Here is a 14,008-nt window from a genome sequence, read left to right on the forward strand (position 1 = left end):
AAACCATAAACAAAACATAAACACAGCTAAAACATATAAAAACAGTTATTGCACAAACACACACTTGTAAAATAGACTACTGTATCAGAAAATAATAATAACAACAGTAATAGTAATAAAAGTACTGGAAGGTAAAAACAAGTTATTGCACATTTGAATTAAAGTACTTGGAGGTAGAACAGGTTATTGCACATTCAATTAAAATAAAAGACATGGGATGTCATACATACGGCCCATGGGCCAAAACCAGCCCACCAAAGGGTCCAATCCGACTTGTGGGACAAAAGTGTGAAATGGAAAAATGACACTGAAAACACTGAAATCGTTTTAGTTCAGGTTCCACATTTCATCTCAAGTGGAATGGCTGAGTAAAATACTCAGAAATATAACACCTCCAAATTTTTGTCTTAGTGTAAAAAAGATAAATTACATGGAAACATTTACAAACTATCATTTCACAGAAAAATTCATTTAAAAAAAGCAAAATATCACTCCTTTAAGTGCAGCAACTACAATTTGACCAATATTGTGTCTGTTATTAAATGTTTTATGTATTTGTAGATCCACTGTGATCTGTAAGTTGTAAAGCACAAGTGTAAATGATAAACTGAAGCAGAATATTCATCTTAATATTCATATTTTCTCAAGAAATTCCAGGTTCATAGTTTTATTGACATTTTTTAAAAGATAGTTTGTAGATGCAACATTTTCATAATGTAACTTGAGTTTTTTCACTCAAAAACAGAGAAAAGTGTTTGACATGTCATGATTTATGTTAACACTTGAGATTATATTGGACTGAATGTGGTCCTTGAACTAACATGAGTCTGACAGCCCTGGTTTAGAGGTTTCCACAACATCATTTAAGACTTTTTAAGACCATTATGGAGGCAATTTAAGACCAGTGGGACTCGACTCTGTTAATACTCTGAAACACAGAATAACACTGTGATGACAGATGTTTGTGGCTTTTTACAGCAGCTTTATGTTTTCACTTATTTGTTATTTTCAACAGACTTCAGCTGAGTAAAACATAAATACTCTTGATGCAGATGTTGTTGAACTTGTATTACACATATTAGATGACACTAATGTTAACAGGAGTGATTTTCACTTCTGGAAGCAGCTGTTTATTAGCTCACACATCACATTGTGATGGCGTGGTGATTTCTGACCCGGCTGCACTGTTTGCATTTATGCTTATTGGTTCCATGTTTGTTTTGTCATTGTGCTTAATGTGATCAATACACTTTTAGTAAAACCACATTTAAAAGCAAGACTGAAGTTAATGCAACTTTATATAAGTTAAATCTTCAGAATCCACTACATTTTTAACAGCTGTTAAAGTCATAAGGCCTAAAACTCAGATTATGGGGTACAGACTCTTTACGGACAAACAGAAACCATGATGATGAAAAATGAGCAACAAAAGCCTCAACTTTTGGTCTGAATTACCACGAGTATGTGTAATGTCTTGTTAAAAAATGATATTTCTAGTTCATGACAAGCTCCTTTCACATCCAATGATGTGATAGAACAAAAAACACCATCTGGTATCTATAACTTTTACATTTAAAGCTGTATGTTCTTTCTACTTCAGGGTCTGAGTGGGATTTATTTACAGCAGCTTTAGATTTACAGGACTCTGCTTAAACAACTGAATACAGTAGATTTCTATTGAGTAGCGCTGCAAAATTTGGTGAAAAAGCCAAGTTGTGATTTGAATCAAATTGCTGTTATTTGAGGCCAATGAACAGACTTAAACTATAATTACATTTTGCATGTTTTACACAGTACCTCTATCTGCTCACTGTCACTAAATCGAAAATACCACCAGACAACAGAAGTTATCATAATTCAATCTACTTTTATCTAGCTGCAAATAATTCATCCTTAATCCTCTTAAATGTGGACCTTGAAGACGCAGCCTTTTTTTAATTATGTAACTGCAAAGGCTGATATTGAGATCAGAACTGGATTAATTGTGCAAATATACTTTAGAGACACAGGCCCAATCCCAATTCACCCCTTACCCCTACCCATTATAACGGAGTTGCAAGGAGTAGGGGTTGAAATATTCCTCTACAAAATGGGACTACCTTTCCAGACCTGTTGCGTCATCAGCAGTCATCGGTGCTGCTATAAAAAGATGCGACAATTTTGTTTGCGACAGAATTCACCATGCCGTCAGCAGCTGTAACCATCTCTGTTACATGGGCTTTGGGCATCTTTTTGCAGCCATCAACCATAAACCACAGAAATGTGATCTATAACACACTGAAATGGCACTAAACAGTCGATCAAATGATTCAGTTGTTTACGAAGAAAAGACGTACATTTGTGTGTTTCTTTCATCACACTGCTGTACTTTTTTGCTGTGTTAACCTCCATCTTGCTGATGATTCGAACAGAATTATGGGAGATTTCTCATACCCCTCCATTTGTAGTGTGGTCCTGAAAAATCTCCGTTTGAAGGGACATACAGCCCTCTCCCTCCAACTCATCGAGAATCGAGACACCCCAACCCCTTCACATAAATATGCAAAACAGAGGAGGAGGGGTAAGGGGGGAGGGGCCAAGGGGTGAATTGGGATTGGGCCATAAAGTACTGTCTCAGGTCACCTTTAGCTTTGTTCTTTTCAGGGTTTTAATGACTTTACATATTTATTTCTCAGTCTTTGTTAAATAATAAAAATATGTGTATGGTGTTAAAACACAGAAAAATTCAGATGTATATGTCTTTTCCAAGTTAATGTCGATATTTAATATGAGCTCTGTTTACATTTAGTTCATCATTAACTTTCTTGGATCGACTCTATTTGACAAAGTTTCCTTTAGAATGTCCCTGTGTTTTCCCTCAGACTTTGTATAAGTCTTTTTTACCCTCATTTCTGTGCAGAGCATATGTGTCATACATCGTCTATAATATTCACCTCTTGCTCTTGTATTCTATTTTTATTCTAATATTCTACTTTTACTGTGACTCATGCTCTTGCTGCACTACAATTTCCCAATTTCAGTAAAGCATATCTATCTAATTTTTGTTTTTAATTTTGCTTGCATGTTTCTTGCATATTATAACTGTATGCATCTTGATACAGAGACTGAGAAATGCACAAATATGGTCATTATAACTTTGTTAAAACAACAAACCTAAGACTTTTGCATAGGACTGTAAATTTCAATATAAAGTAGGGCTGTCAAAATTAACTTGTTAACGCAGATTAATCCATCATCATGATTAATCTGATTAAAAATTTTAACGCAATGAACCCATCTACAGCACAGAATGACTCTGAACGTCTCTGGCAAAGCATTTGGGTCAGTTTGTTCAAGTAGAGTTACTGTCGCTCATGCGCAAATTGTCAGTTGATCCAGTAGTGACAGACAGCAGAACCAACCCATAAAGATGGAAGACGCTAAACGTTGGCCCTCTGGATGGAAATATGAGGACAAAAAAAAAACCAAGACGGAACAGTCGACCCACGTAAAGTATTATACACGCCCTGCAGGAAGGAGTTTTCTTTTCACCGAAGCACTTCCAGCTTAAAGTACCACATTAATGCGAAGCATTCATTAGTCGGGGATTCTGCTGGTACTTCGGCTAACACGTCGCCCAGCTTGCAACAAACATGTTAACATACGTGTACATATATATTCCCTTCTTTCTTGGGTCAGTTTGCTCATGTAAAATGAAACATGATTGATATAGATTAAAAATAGGACCAATGGCCCTGTAGCTTACTGGCACTTCCTATGTGTTATAATGGGGAAATTTTTCAAAGTCGCACCAAATCCAGAGTCAGATTCGGATCCAAATAATTTTACTAACTTTTGTTGATATCATCATAAAGAAGTTGTACACCAAGTTTGAAGTCAATTGAAATTGTAGTTTTGGAGAAGAAGATGATTGAAAGTTTTGTAACGGACGACAGACGACAACGACGACAACAGACAAGGACGACGCCACCGGAGACCACATGACAACAATAGCTTACAGCCTATTGGCCGGTAAGCTAAAAATGAAATATATTTAATCGTGATTAATCAAAATTCATCCACAGCAACCCTGTGATTAATCTGTTTAACAATTTTAATCATTTGTCAGCATTAATATAAAGTGATTATTTTGTCATCCAAGTTTCTCTGCTTTACATGGAGGTAAACTGCACTAGGTAATCTACAACTTTGCAACTAATGAAATAAAAACTGAGATTGTCACATCGGAGAATAAAAACACTCAACGTTACTGAATTAAATTTCCTGAGAGTAACTTCACATCGATATTCTCTGCACTCACGTTCATCATTATACAACAACCCCAAAACTGCACCCTGTGTTACAACATGGATCTGAAAACTGAAAACACTTAGAGGATCATTTCACCATATTGTAAAAACCAACGTGACATTAGGAACAGCTCTTTGTATGAATATGGCTCTTGATGAGGAACATCGGCACAGGTGATGACACTAAAAGTCTTCACATTCTGCTAATGAAACACTCAAATTAACTTAGTCGCTACCACAAGGCACAGAACATAATGTATGTACCTGTTCGGTGAAGATCTCTTGTGTGAAGATAGTTTTCATTTTGCTGAGAGAGCTCGGCTTGATGGCAATCTGCAAATGAAGAACATCGGGGAAAAAGTGCAAAGAACATCATCATTTACTGTGAGTGAAAACAAGCTGCGAGCAACAGTGCTGGCATTTTGTAATTCCTTCTTTTCATATTTCATAAGAGAAATTCTACATGGCAGGCACAGCATTGAATTGATAGGATTGCCCTAGGGGTGGAAACAAACAGGCTCTAAATCCAATTACATTACACATCTTAGTGGAAAATACACTGAGACAGGAAAACTACTTAGCACACAGGCAGGAAACAATAGTGCACTTAATAAGTAATAAAACAGCAAATTGGCCATAGGGTGTTGTGTGTCGTGGAGGATATGTGTGACACGCTGCAGCGATGGGGGTGGGGGTGGGGGTGGTCAGCCAGACTGAGGTATTGATCACTGCCTCCTCCACACCTACCGCCTTACCTTCATCCCCAAAGTAGAGCACACCAATTCAATAATGGAGCTGAGCTGGTTGCTATGGAAATACATGGCAACCAGTAATAGCATCTCTCCGAAAGAAGCAGATACGCCCGCAGCGCTGTAAGGAGGAGGACAACACAAAACACGGAGCTGCCATTAATCTTGCATCTTACAGGACATCATGGACATAAAAACCAACACAACAGGATTTGGAACATTATTATTATTATTATTACTATTCACATCAACCCACGCACAAAAACAAACACTTCTATTAGACTGTACAGTGACTTAACAAACTGAAGATGATGCTTTACATGCCCTGCACTGTTGTAATCTGTTGTTCATAAAGACAGAGTGACTGGAAAATATTGGTTTTTATTAGTATGTGATATTTCTAATGTACTCAGAACTAAAATTTAGAGAAGTATTTTTTCTATTTTTTCTTTTTTCATAAATATATTTATTGTCGCTTTCATTGTTTTATAAGAACTGGCAAAAAACACATCAAAACAATCCCTACCACCCCCCACCCACCCACCCACACAATAGCACCCACTCCTAGTGCAACAAAACATACTTGACTTAAATTAATTGACTATACAGACAAGTCCTTTAAAAATTGCAAAAAAGGTGTCTAGATCTCCTAAAAGTCTTTGATTTTTCCTTTAGCCAGGTACGTCAGCTTTTTCATTGCCAGGTTAGAAGACATTTCTTTAATCCATTGGTTCACTTTGGGTCGTTAAATATCTTTCCATTTCAAAGAAATAACTCTTTTGGCTTGTAATAAACAAAAATTTAAAAGTTTCCTTTTTCTTCCAATTACTTGGAACTGCTCAGGGAAGATGTACAAAATACACCATTTTGGATCCACAGGGATAACACATTCTGTAAATCTATAAATTAAATTAAGAGTCTCTTTCCAAAAATTCTGAAGTTTCTCACAGGCCCACATACAATGAAACAAAGTGCCTATTTCCTTGTTACACTTCATACAAATGTCAGGAATGTTAGGATTAAAATGGTGTAGTTTTACAGGGGTTAGAGAAGTGTTTTAATTCGTGATAAGTGTTGATGCTGAGTGTAAAGTATGTGATGTTGATGAGTTTTATGTGACTGATGTTGAGTGTTTTTCCATGAATGTGTTGTGGTTCTGTTTTATAGTTCGATGTGTGTTATACATTATACATCATACATTATACGTTAGCTCCAATATTCCTTTACTGATATTGTTTTATTTTAACATTCCACGGTGCGTTCGGTCTAGGATTTAGTTCTATTTTAGTTCTGCCAGTATTAACATGTTCATTTATTTTGATATTTAATGTATTATAAATCTGTAGTTCAGAGCAGAATGTAGAGCTGGCCAATAAAGCTCAAAATTACATCTTGATTATTTCCAAACTTATGGACGATTTATAATTTCAATCAATAAAACCAAACCATAAACTGTACGACAGGGATAAACAATCCAAAAACCAAACCGTCTGCACTGGGAATTTCTGTTAAACAAGGAAATTCTAAAGAGAAATAATGTCCATTTTGCAATTTAGGTATTTTTTCCAACTTTCAGAGAGCAAAACTTCAATACACTTTATTAATTGAATATAGTGTCCAGCATTAGTTCACAATAGAAAACACATTAAACGATCGCATTTAAATCTACTTCATTAGATTTCATTGAATACACATTCTTACCAGCTTTAACCATTAAACACTGATACAGTGAATCCAGTTTTATTCATCATCATGCCTTATTATTGTCAGTATCTCTGACATAAACACAAGAGTTAACAAAGTATAAATGTAACACTACATGGACTTATGATATACCCAGCCATTAAAAGCTATTAAATGTTAAAGGTTATTTAGTCAGAACTGAGAAACACTGACTCAGAATAAAAACAGATTATTTTTACCTCTCAAAATATTCTTCTTCCTTGATCATCCAGCTGAGCCACATGACCATCAGCTGCTCCTGCTCTGGAGTACTGGACAAAAAAAAAGAAAGGAAGAGGATAAGGATAATAATGAAGAAATATTTAGACTAATAAAAGACAATAGACTTGTAACAGACAATGACAAGATCTAAATAAAATTAAGTGTAATATATTGTATTTGGTGGCTAGAACAACTTGTTAACATAGGATTTTGGGTGTTTTTGTACCTGACCAGAGTAGGGAAGGCGAGCAGTTTGCAGAAGGACAGGGAGACGAAGCGAACACCTGCAGGAGTGGCTGGAGGTCGGCTGGTCATCAGCTGAAGGAGCTGCTCCGCCTCTTCATCTGTAGGTCTGAGGAACACCACATTAATATAAACTCATTAAGACATGAGCATTTCTGCAGAATTACAGCAGTAATTACCCCGCCCCCCAAAGGGGAGGCAAGGCGGGGTATTGTTTTTGGTTCGGTTTATTTGTTTGTGTCTTTCTTTCTTTCATTGTTAACACTCTAGCAACAAAACTATTGGTTGAATTCATACCAAATTGTGTTTACAGATTGCCAGTGACCCATACTAGATCTGATTACATTTTGGGAACAGTAGGTCAAAGTTCACATTTTTTATGAATTTTCAAAACCTTTTTTCTCCCATTTACTTATAATGGGCAAAATTTCACGTCTATAAATACATCAATTTTGTTTCAATTCACTTCAAACTTGGCACATATACGGAGGCAAATGATATGCTGACATCACCACATGTATACACATGATGACATCAGCTGGACTGATGCCAAAATAAGCTACATTACATGCGAGGCTGTGTTTGTTGTGCCTGGCACCACTTGTTTATTATTTTATTAACCTTTATTTAACAAGGAAAAAAAACTAATTAAGATACAAAAATCTCTTTCTCAGACTGTATAGGAATACTGTGATGGAAGAGAATGCAGGCCCTTTTGTAATGATGTGTATTTTTCTTTTTCTTTTTTAAATTACTTTGTTTATTTTAACTATTTATCTACTTTCCTTTCATTATCTACTTTGTTATGACTTACTGAAATGTACTGCAGAGCAACATGTATAACCCACTTTTCTTCTAATAAAAAGTTTAATAACAAAAAAAAATCTCTTTTCCAGAGTGTCCTGCCCAAGACAGCAGTCAACTCTTCGGTTATTGGACGACCCGCTCGACCACCTGAGCCATGGCCACCTCCATCAATGAATCAAAAGGCACTAAAAGTTTACAACAACATTCCTTAAAAGCATCTCAAAGCAGACCCTGATTCAGTCCATTTGAAAAACATCTCCATCCAGATTTATCCTTTTCCCATTCATTTAAAATGACTTTGAATGTATTTAAAGAGACCAGTTCCTTTAGTTCCATCTCCTTCTGTAGGTTGTTCCAGCCAGTGGAAGCAGAACATTCAAAAGCTGTCTTTTCCAGCTCTGTTCTGACTTTTATAACATGTAAATATCACACATTCTAGGATTGGAGACTGGAATTATTAAAGTCATTCCAACAGATGCAATCTAATAAATATGATGAAAGTATACCTAAAATACATTTATAGATAAAAGAATACCAGCGTTTCAGTCTCAGTGTAAAAAGATCTGTCTATCCAGCTTGAACATATAAAACACAGTGATGGCTGCATTCTCTGAGGTCTGTAACAAACCTTAGAGCACCGTGAAATTCAGTATTAAGAGCATGAAACACTGTGATGACGCATTCATACAAATAATGGTCTGATAATCCAACACAAGACATAAAGCAACCAGTGTCTTTTTTGCCTCAAAAGAAAGGCAAGATTTTATCCTAAAATAGAATCTTAATTTTATCTTCAGGGTTTAGCTACTTATTTGGATAATTACTGCGCCCAAATATGTGCGAAATCTCTACATGTGTAACAGGTTAAATAAATGTCAGTAAGATTTGTGGACCTACCTGAGGCCTGCGATACCCATGAGGGCGCAGTAGAGTCGGAGCAGGGCGCTGGCCTTCACCACATGTTCCTCTCTGAGACCAGAATACCCCGACCCGCCGCCTTCATCCATGTCTCCGTCATTGGGAACGTGGGTGCTACGTGAACGCGGTAGAATGGCAACGAGCTCCAACAACAGCTGTCTACGCATCTGCCAAAGCACAGAGCTGCTCTCTCTCTTCCTCTGAAAACACGACGACAAAATAAGACGCAGTCTGAGCTTCTGTTCAAACACTTAAAATCCTCCTGTACCAACTGCAATTCTGTGGTGCGATGTTGTTTAGGTTGTTTATTGCTTATTAAAGAGTGCAATGTTTGTTTTCTTGTTGCTAGTAATTTAGTTTTCTTACCGCTGCTGCTTACTATTACCTCCGCCAAGGAGGTTATGTTTTTGTTGGCGTTGGTTTGTCTGTCTGTCTGTGTACAAGATAACTCAAAAAGTTATGGATGGATTTGGATGAAAATTTCAGGAAATGTTGATACTGGCACAAGGAACAAATGATTAAATTTTGGTGGTGATTGGGGGTGGGGGGGGTGTGTGGGCCACTGATCTGCCTTGGCGGAGGTCTGCGCTCTCCAAGTGCTTTTCTAGTTTTCTTAGAGTTATTGTTTTGCTATTTTCTTGTAGTTTTTCTTGTGTGTATATTCGGTGATGTGGTACTATTGGAAGCCCAGTTTCCTGAGGGTTTTGCCCAAAGGATCAATAAAATTCTATCTAATCTAATCTAATCTAATCTAATCTACCAGAGAGTGAAACAGTTTCCATCCTAAAAGCTTCACCTGCTGTCCGTTGCGGATGAACATGCTGAACCAGGTGCGGACTTTGCTGTTGGTGCCTAAAAGTAAACCACTGACATAAGAGACCAGAGGACTGACGGCCTCGTCTGCAGAATCCGGTTTATAGTCCAGAGTCAGAGCCACGCCCAGACCAGGTAGATGACACTCCTCCACCTGAGGAAACACAAAAAAATTAATGAGATAAATCAAACACATGATGAGTTAGATTAACACCATCAGGCCAATGAAAATCAGTCCAGGAACAGAAATCTTATTCAACAGGCTTTTTTGTCTTCTGAGGTCATACTCATCATTTAACTGATAACCCAGATTTTAGATGATCATGTTAATATTTTAGAGACTTTGTGAAAAAAAAAAAAATTAATCTCTGAGGAGACAAAATGTGTTGTACCAGATTTAGCTCCTAACTGTATCCAAACTGCAGTCCCAAACCAGAATACAGATACACATCCAAAAACAGCCATACTAACTCCTTAAACTATCGCATCATTATTTATTAATAAAGAATCAGATCAAATGATTAAAAACAGGGTGATGTGAAATGAAAATTCTGCCTCTGATTAACAATCGTGTTTTAGTGATTACAACAATCACACCTGGTAAATTTCTGTTCAGTTCTAGTTCTTATCTGATTCCATATCATCACCGCGTCCTTCAACGTGAGCTTTTGAAGGAAGTTTCATCATTTCTGGTCAAAAATAAGCTGGCTAAATCTACGCTAATGTAACATGTATTCCATGTTTTCCAACTGAAAACCTGCAGCTATCAGTGACCGTGGCAGATTAGCCTTGAATTACTTTTAATTCAGCACAACATGACATCAGTTCCCAGGCTATTTTGTCCGACAGAACCAAGTCCAGAAAAGCCTGCTTCCTGCTGAGGCATCTTTCAGATTTCTACTGCCTCCTGGGGCCTGATTCAATAACTGACCATGTGCTGGAGCCTCCCTCGGTGAGTAGAGGAAACACAACAAAATCTTCTACGCTGTACACAAAAACCAGTAAAATTTAAAAAATAGATGAGTTTCTAACCTTTATAATGTGATGTTATTACCATTAATTTGGAATGAAAGGCAGAATATTATATGACAGATGCTGTGATACTGTTTGAAATGATAAATTGAGAGGAGAAAAGCACTATTTTGTGATGTTCATATTTCAATTTCTACAAGTATTGGTTTTTATTCAAGCATCTTGGAGCACAAGCACTGAGATATAGTTGTCTGAAACAAAGTGACAGGCTGCTAAAGACTGTGGTAAATAAATAACGGTTAACATGAGCAGGAGGCTTCTCCAGAAACACAAATCAACAGCTGAGATAGGCCTCGAAATTTGATGTACATTAACGTTGGCATTGTATAGATTAGGAGGACTGGGTCTTATTTTGGAGTTCTGAGATGGTATCGGCGGTTGAACTGACCACCATTGCTCTGATGTTCAGGGCCTGAGATGGGTTCATCTGACAGAGCTGCCTCAGGGCTTCGGTTCTGCGCCGACCACCCACGCTCTCCTCGTCCTGACGCTCGCCGTTTTTGATCAGACCCCTGCAGACTAAAAAGAGGAACATGTACATTGAGTTAAACAGCAGGAATATAACAGCCAGTCATTATTACTGAACATACTGAAGGTTAGATTTGCACATTAGAAACATGCTTACATTTAATTTCCAATAAAATATACAGTCAGTGCATTTAAAGTAGCATCTGATTATGTTTAAAGGCATTCTATGAATATTGATATTCTAAACTCTGACCACCTGGGGTCTGTTTGAATACACCTAGGACCAAAACCACCAACAAATCAACGCTATGTATCCAGACTGTATCAGTCACTGAATAAAGTATGAAAGTCATTGTTTCCACATATCTGTATTACGGTATCATCAAGTTTTCTTCTTCAAGCTAAAACTCATAAATGCTTACTTTAACAGTCGACAAAATAACACTGTGTTGTATAATCTTCATGCACTGCTTCAGCTGATAGTTTACATTATAGCTCTGTTAGCTTAGCTCTGTTTTCAGACTGAAAACAGCCACAGTAAAACCACAAATCAACCGTTTTCTGTTCGGTTTGTGTTGTCAATAGCTGAACTAAAGATCTTTTTGGAATCCAACAAACAAGTTCAGAACTGTCACAGTTTAGTCTGAACTGTGGATCAACAAACGACAATTTAGCAAAAATAAGAACATCCCACAATAACTCTATACCCTCATAAACCTCAGAATCAAACTCACCCGTGTAGAAGAAACGCTGACATTTCACCATTCAACTCCATTCTTTACATTCACAGCTGTGTTAAAACATCCAATGTTTCTATTTTGTCCCTTCTTTTCTTTGACTCTGACAGTTGTTTCTTTCTGGTTCTCAGCCTCAACTTGGTCTGGGCCAGCAGAGTGACTCACTACTCCCTCTAGTGGTCACATAAATCCCCCAGTCCATCAGTGAAAATAAATTCCCCTTGTATCGCTACAATCCAATACGCTGACATCTTTGGGAGAATTTCACACATCTGTGTTTTAAAAACTGATGAAAATTTCAGGTCATTTTTTGATATTTCAAAGTAGAAATACTACATATGGACCCTTTAAATATACACTTTAATTTTATACATTCACTCACAAATATTCTTTTTTTCTTGTCACAACCAAATCATGTTTCTACATAAATGCCCTGAACTTCAGGCTCATTTATTTGGCTGTGAATACAGTTTCATCAGCAGACAGCCTAATCTCATGTCACCTTTATTTCCCAGAGCTGACAGTTTAAGATGTAAAATCTTTATGGTTGGCTGAGGTTTTGACATTGTGTGTTAAAATGATATTCAGCTTCAGTCTGCGCCACTTGGATTATTTCCCATGCCATCACGGAGCCGACACAGTTCGGTTCGGTTCTGTTTACCAGCATGTGTTTAATGTGACAGAACCCGCCGAGGCCATTTCCAACACTTCGGCCTTTGATCAATTTGTTCACTTTCAATGCAGTCAAATAGGGGATTTTTAAGTAACAAAGCCAAAGGATTTGTTATCATCAGATGCAACATAAGATAGAAAAATGAGCTAATGACTGAACACTAGGCAGTTGTTTGATAAGGAGGCACCAGAGACAAAAGAAAAAACAGCTTCTAAGAGACACTATCTCTCATCTTCAATCAAACACGTACACGTATACCTCTATGGGATGGTCAGTGATTGAAGGGAAACCACTAAACTCACAAAGAAAACATAATGCCAACTCAATACCTCCCCGTCTATAATCCTAAGGAGGCGAACACAGAAGGTGCTTTAGTAAGATCTATTTCTGCTGCAGCAGATACGCTTGCTAACCATATGACGCTAGTACTGGCAATTAACCAGTCACTCTCTCTCTCATTATCAGCTGACAGCTTGTGCAGTGTTGTGAGACAGATAAATTACCTTCATTGAAGCTGTCGGGAACATTGGCAACCAGGAGACACAGAAACCAGTCACCATTACGAACATGAAGCAGAGCCTCAGCCACGTCCACAATGGGCAGCAGGGACGGAAGCTCTGAGGGAAGAAGAGGAAGAAAGTTTGTCAACTGCAGAAACACATTTTACTTTCACTTTTATATGTTGTGTTTGCCATTTAAAAAACTATAGATTTAAGTTTCAGATTCTTCTAAGAACATCCAGACACAAGATGAGAATTCTATCTAACTGCACAAAAACTGAACAGTCCATTGAAATGTAAAACAGCATATTTGTATGATCTGCTAAAATTCCAATGGTTGCACAACTAGTAGGCGTTCTGTACCTGCTTGTAAAATGCAGAGGACATCTGCAACCTCCTCCAGGTAAACGGGGCTCTCAAACAGTTCAGAAGACTTTAAGAAAAACTCTCCGTTTGAATCCACCACCTTAAAAACATAGGAATCAGACAGACTTTAATCATCTGAAATTAGAGCCAGACAGCTGATCTAAGACACCTATAATTTATCTGTCACTGTGAAAGAATTTGGCAGAAAATGCACAGTAATGACAGCATGAGATGTGATGAAGAAATTAGAAGTTTTCAGTCATTTTTCTGACAAATGATGACTCTTACAATTTATAATTCAGCTTAAATACAAAGTCATTGATGCCTTGATTTATTTTATTGTCTTTCAAATGTCAGTGAGATACTTCTTTCACATCTATAAAAGACATGCAAATCTCAAATTAAGATAAATGAAGAAATAATGAATGTCCTCATTTTGCATCAGTGTCGGTACAATTCATCCACAGTG

At 37.2% G+C, this 14,008-nt stretch overlaps 1 protein-coding gene across 7 annotated transcripts in view; it reads right to left on the minus strand.

The window, feature by feature from the left end:
- ints2 (integrator complex subunit 2) overlaps positions 1–14,008 on the minus strand; it is a 51,792-nt gene that overhangs the window by 21,142 nt on the left and 16,642 nt on the right. For 4 of the 7 annotated variants that reach the window (XR_003937311.1, XM_030154388.1, XM_030154389.1 and 1 more), the window contains exons 4-12: positions 13,537–13,639; positions 13,177–13,290; positions 11,184–11,314; positions 9,747–9,917; positions 8,930–9,150; positions 7,209–7,334; positions 6,961–7,032; positions 5,045–5,159; positions 4,554–4,622 (exon numbers count right to left, since the gene is read on the minus strand). Coding sequence is in view for 6 of the 7 variants with exons in the window: in XM_030154388.1 (XP_030010248.1) it covers positions 4,554–4,622; positions 5,045–5,159; positions 6,961–7,032; positions 7,209–7,334; positions 8,930–9,150; positions 9,747–9,917; positions 11,184–11,314; positions 13,177–13,290; positions 13,537–13,639 (1,122 nt within the window). In the remaining variant the exon portion in view is untranslated. The remainder of the gene's footprint in view (positions 1–4,553; positions 4,623–5,044; positions 5,160–6,960; positions 7,033–7,208; positions 7,335–8,929; positions 9,151–9,746; positions 9,918–11,183; positions 11,315–13,176; positions 13,291–13,536; positions 13,640–14,008) is intronic. The other 3 variants (XM_030154391.1, XM_030154393.1, XM_030154390.1) reach the window with 1 other exon arrangement.

This window comes from Sphaeramia orbicularis, chromosome 14 (assembly GCF_902148855.1).
Source record: "Sphaeramia orbicularis chromosome 14, fSphaOr1.1, whole genome shotgun sequence".
Classification (NCBI taxonomy): Eukaryota; Metazoa; Chordata; class Actinopteri; order Kurtiformes; family Apogonidae; genus Sphaeramia; species Sphaeramia orbicularis.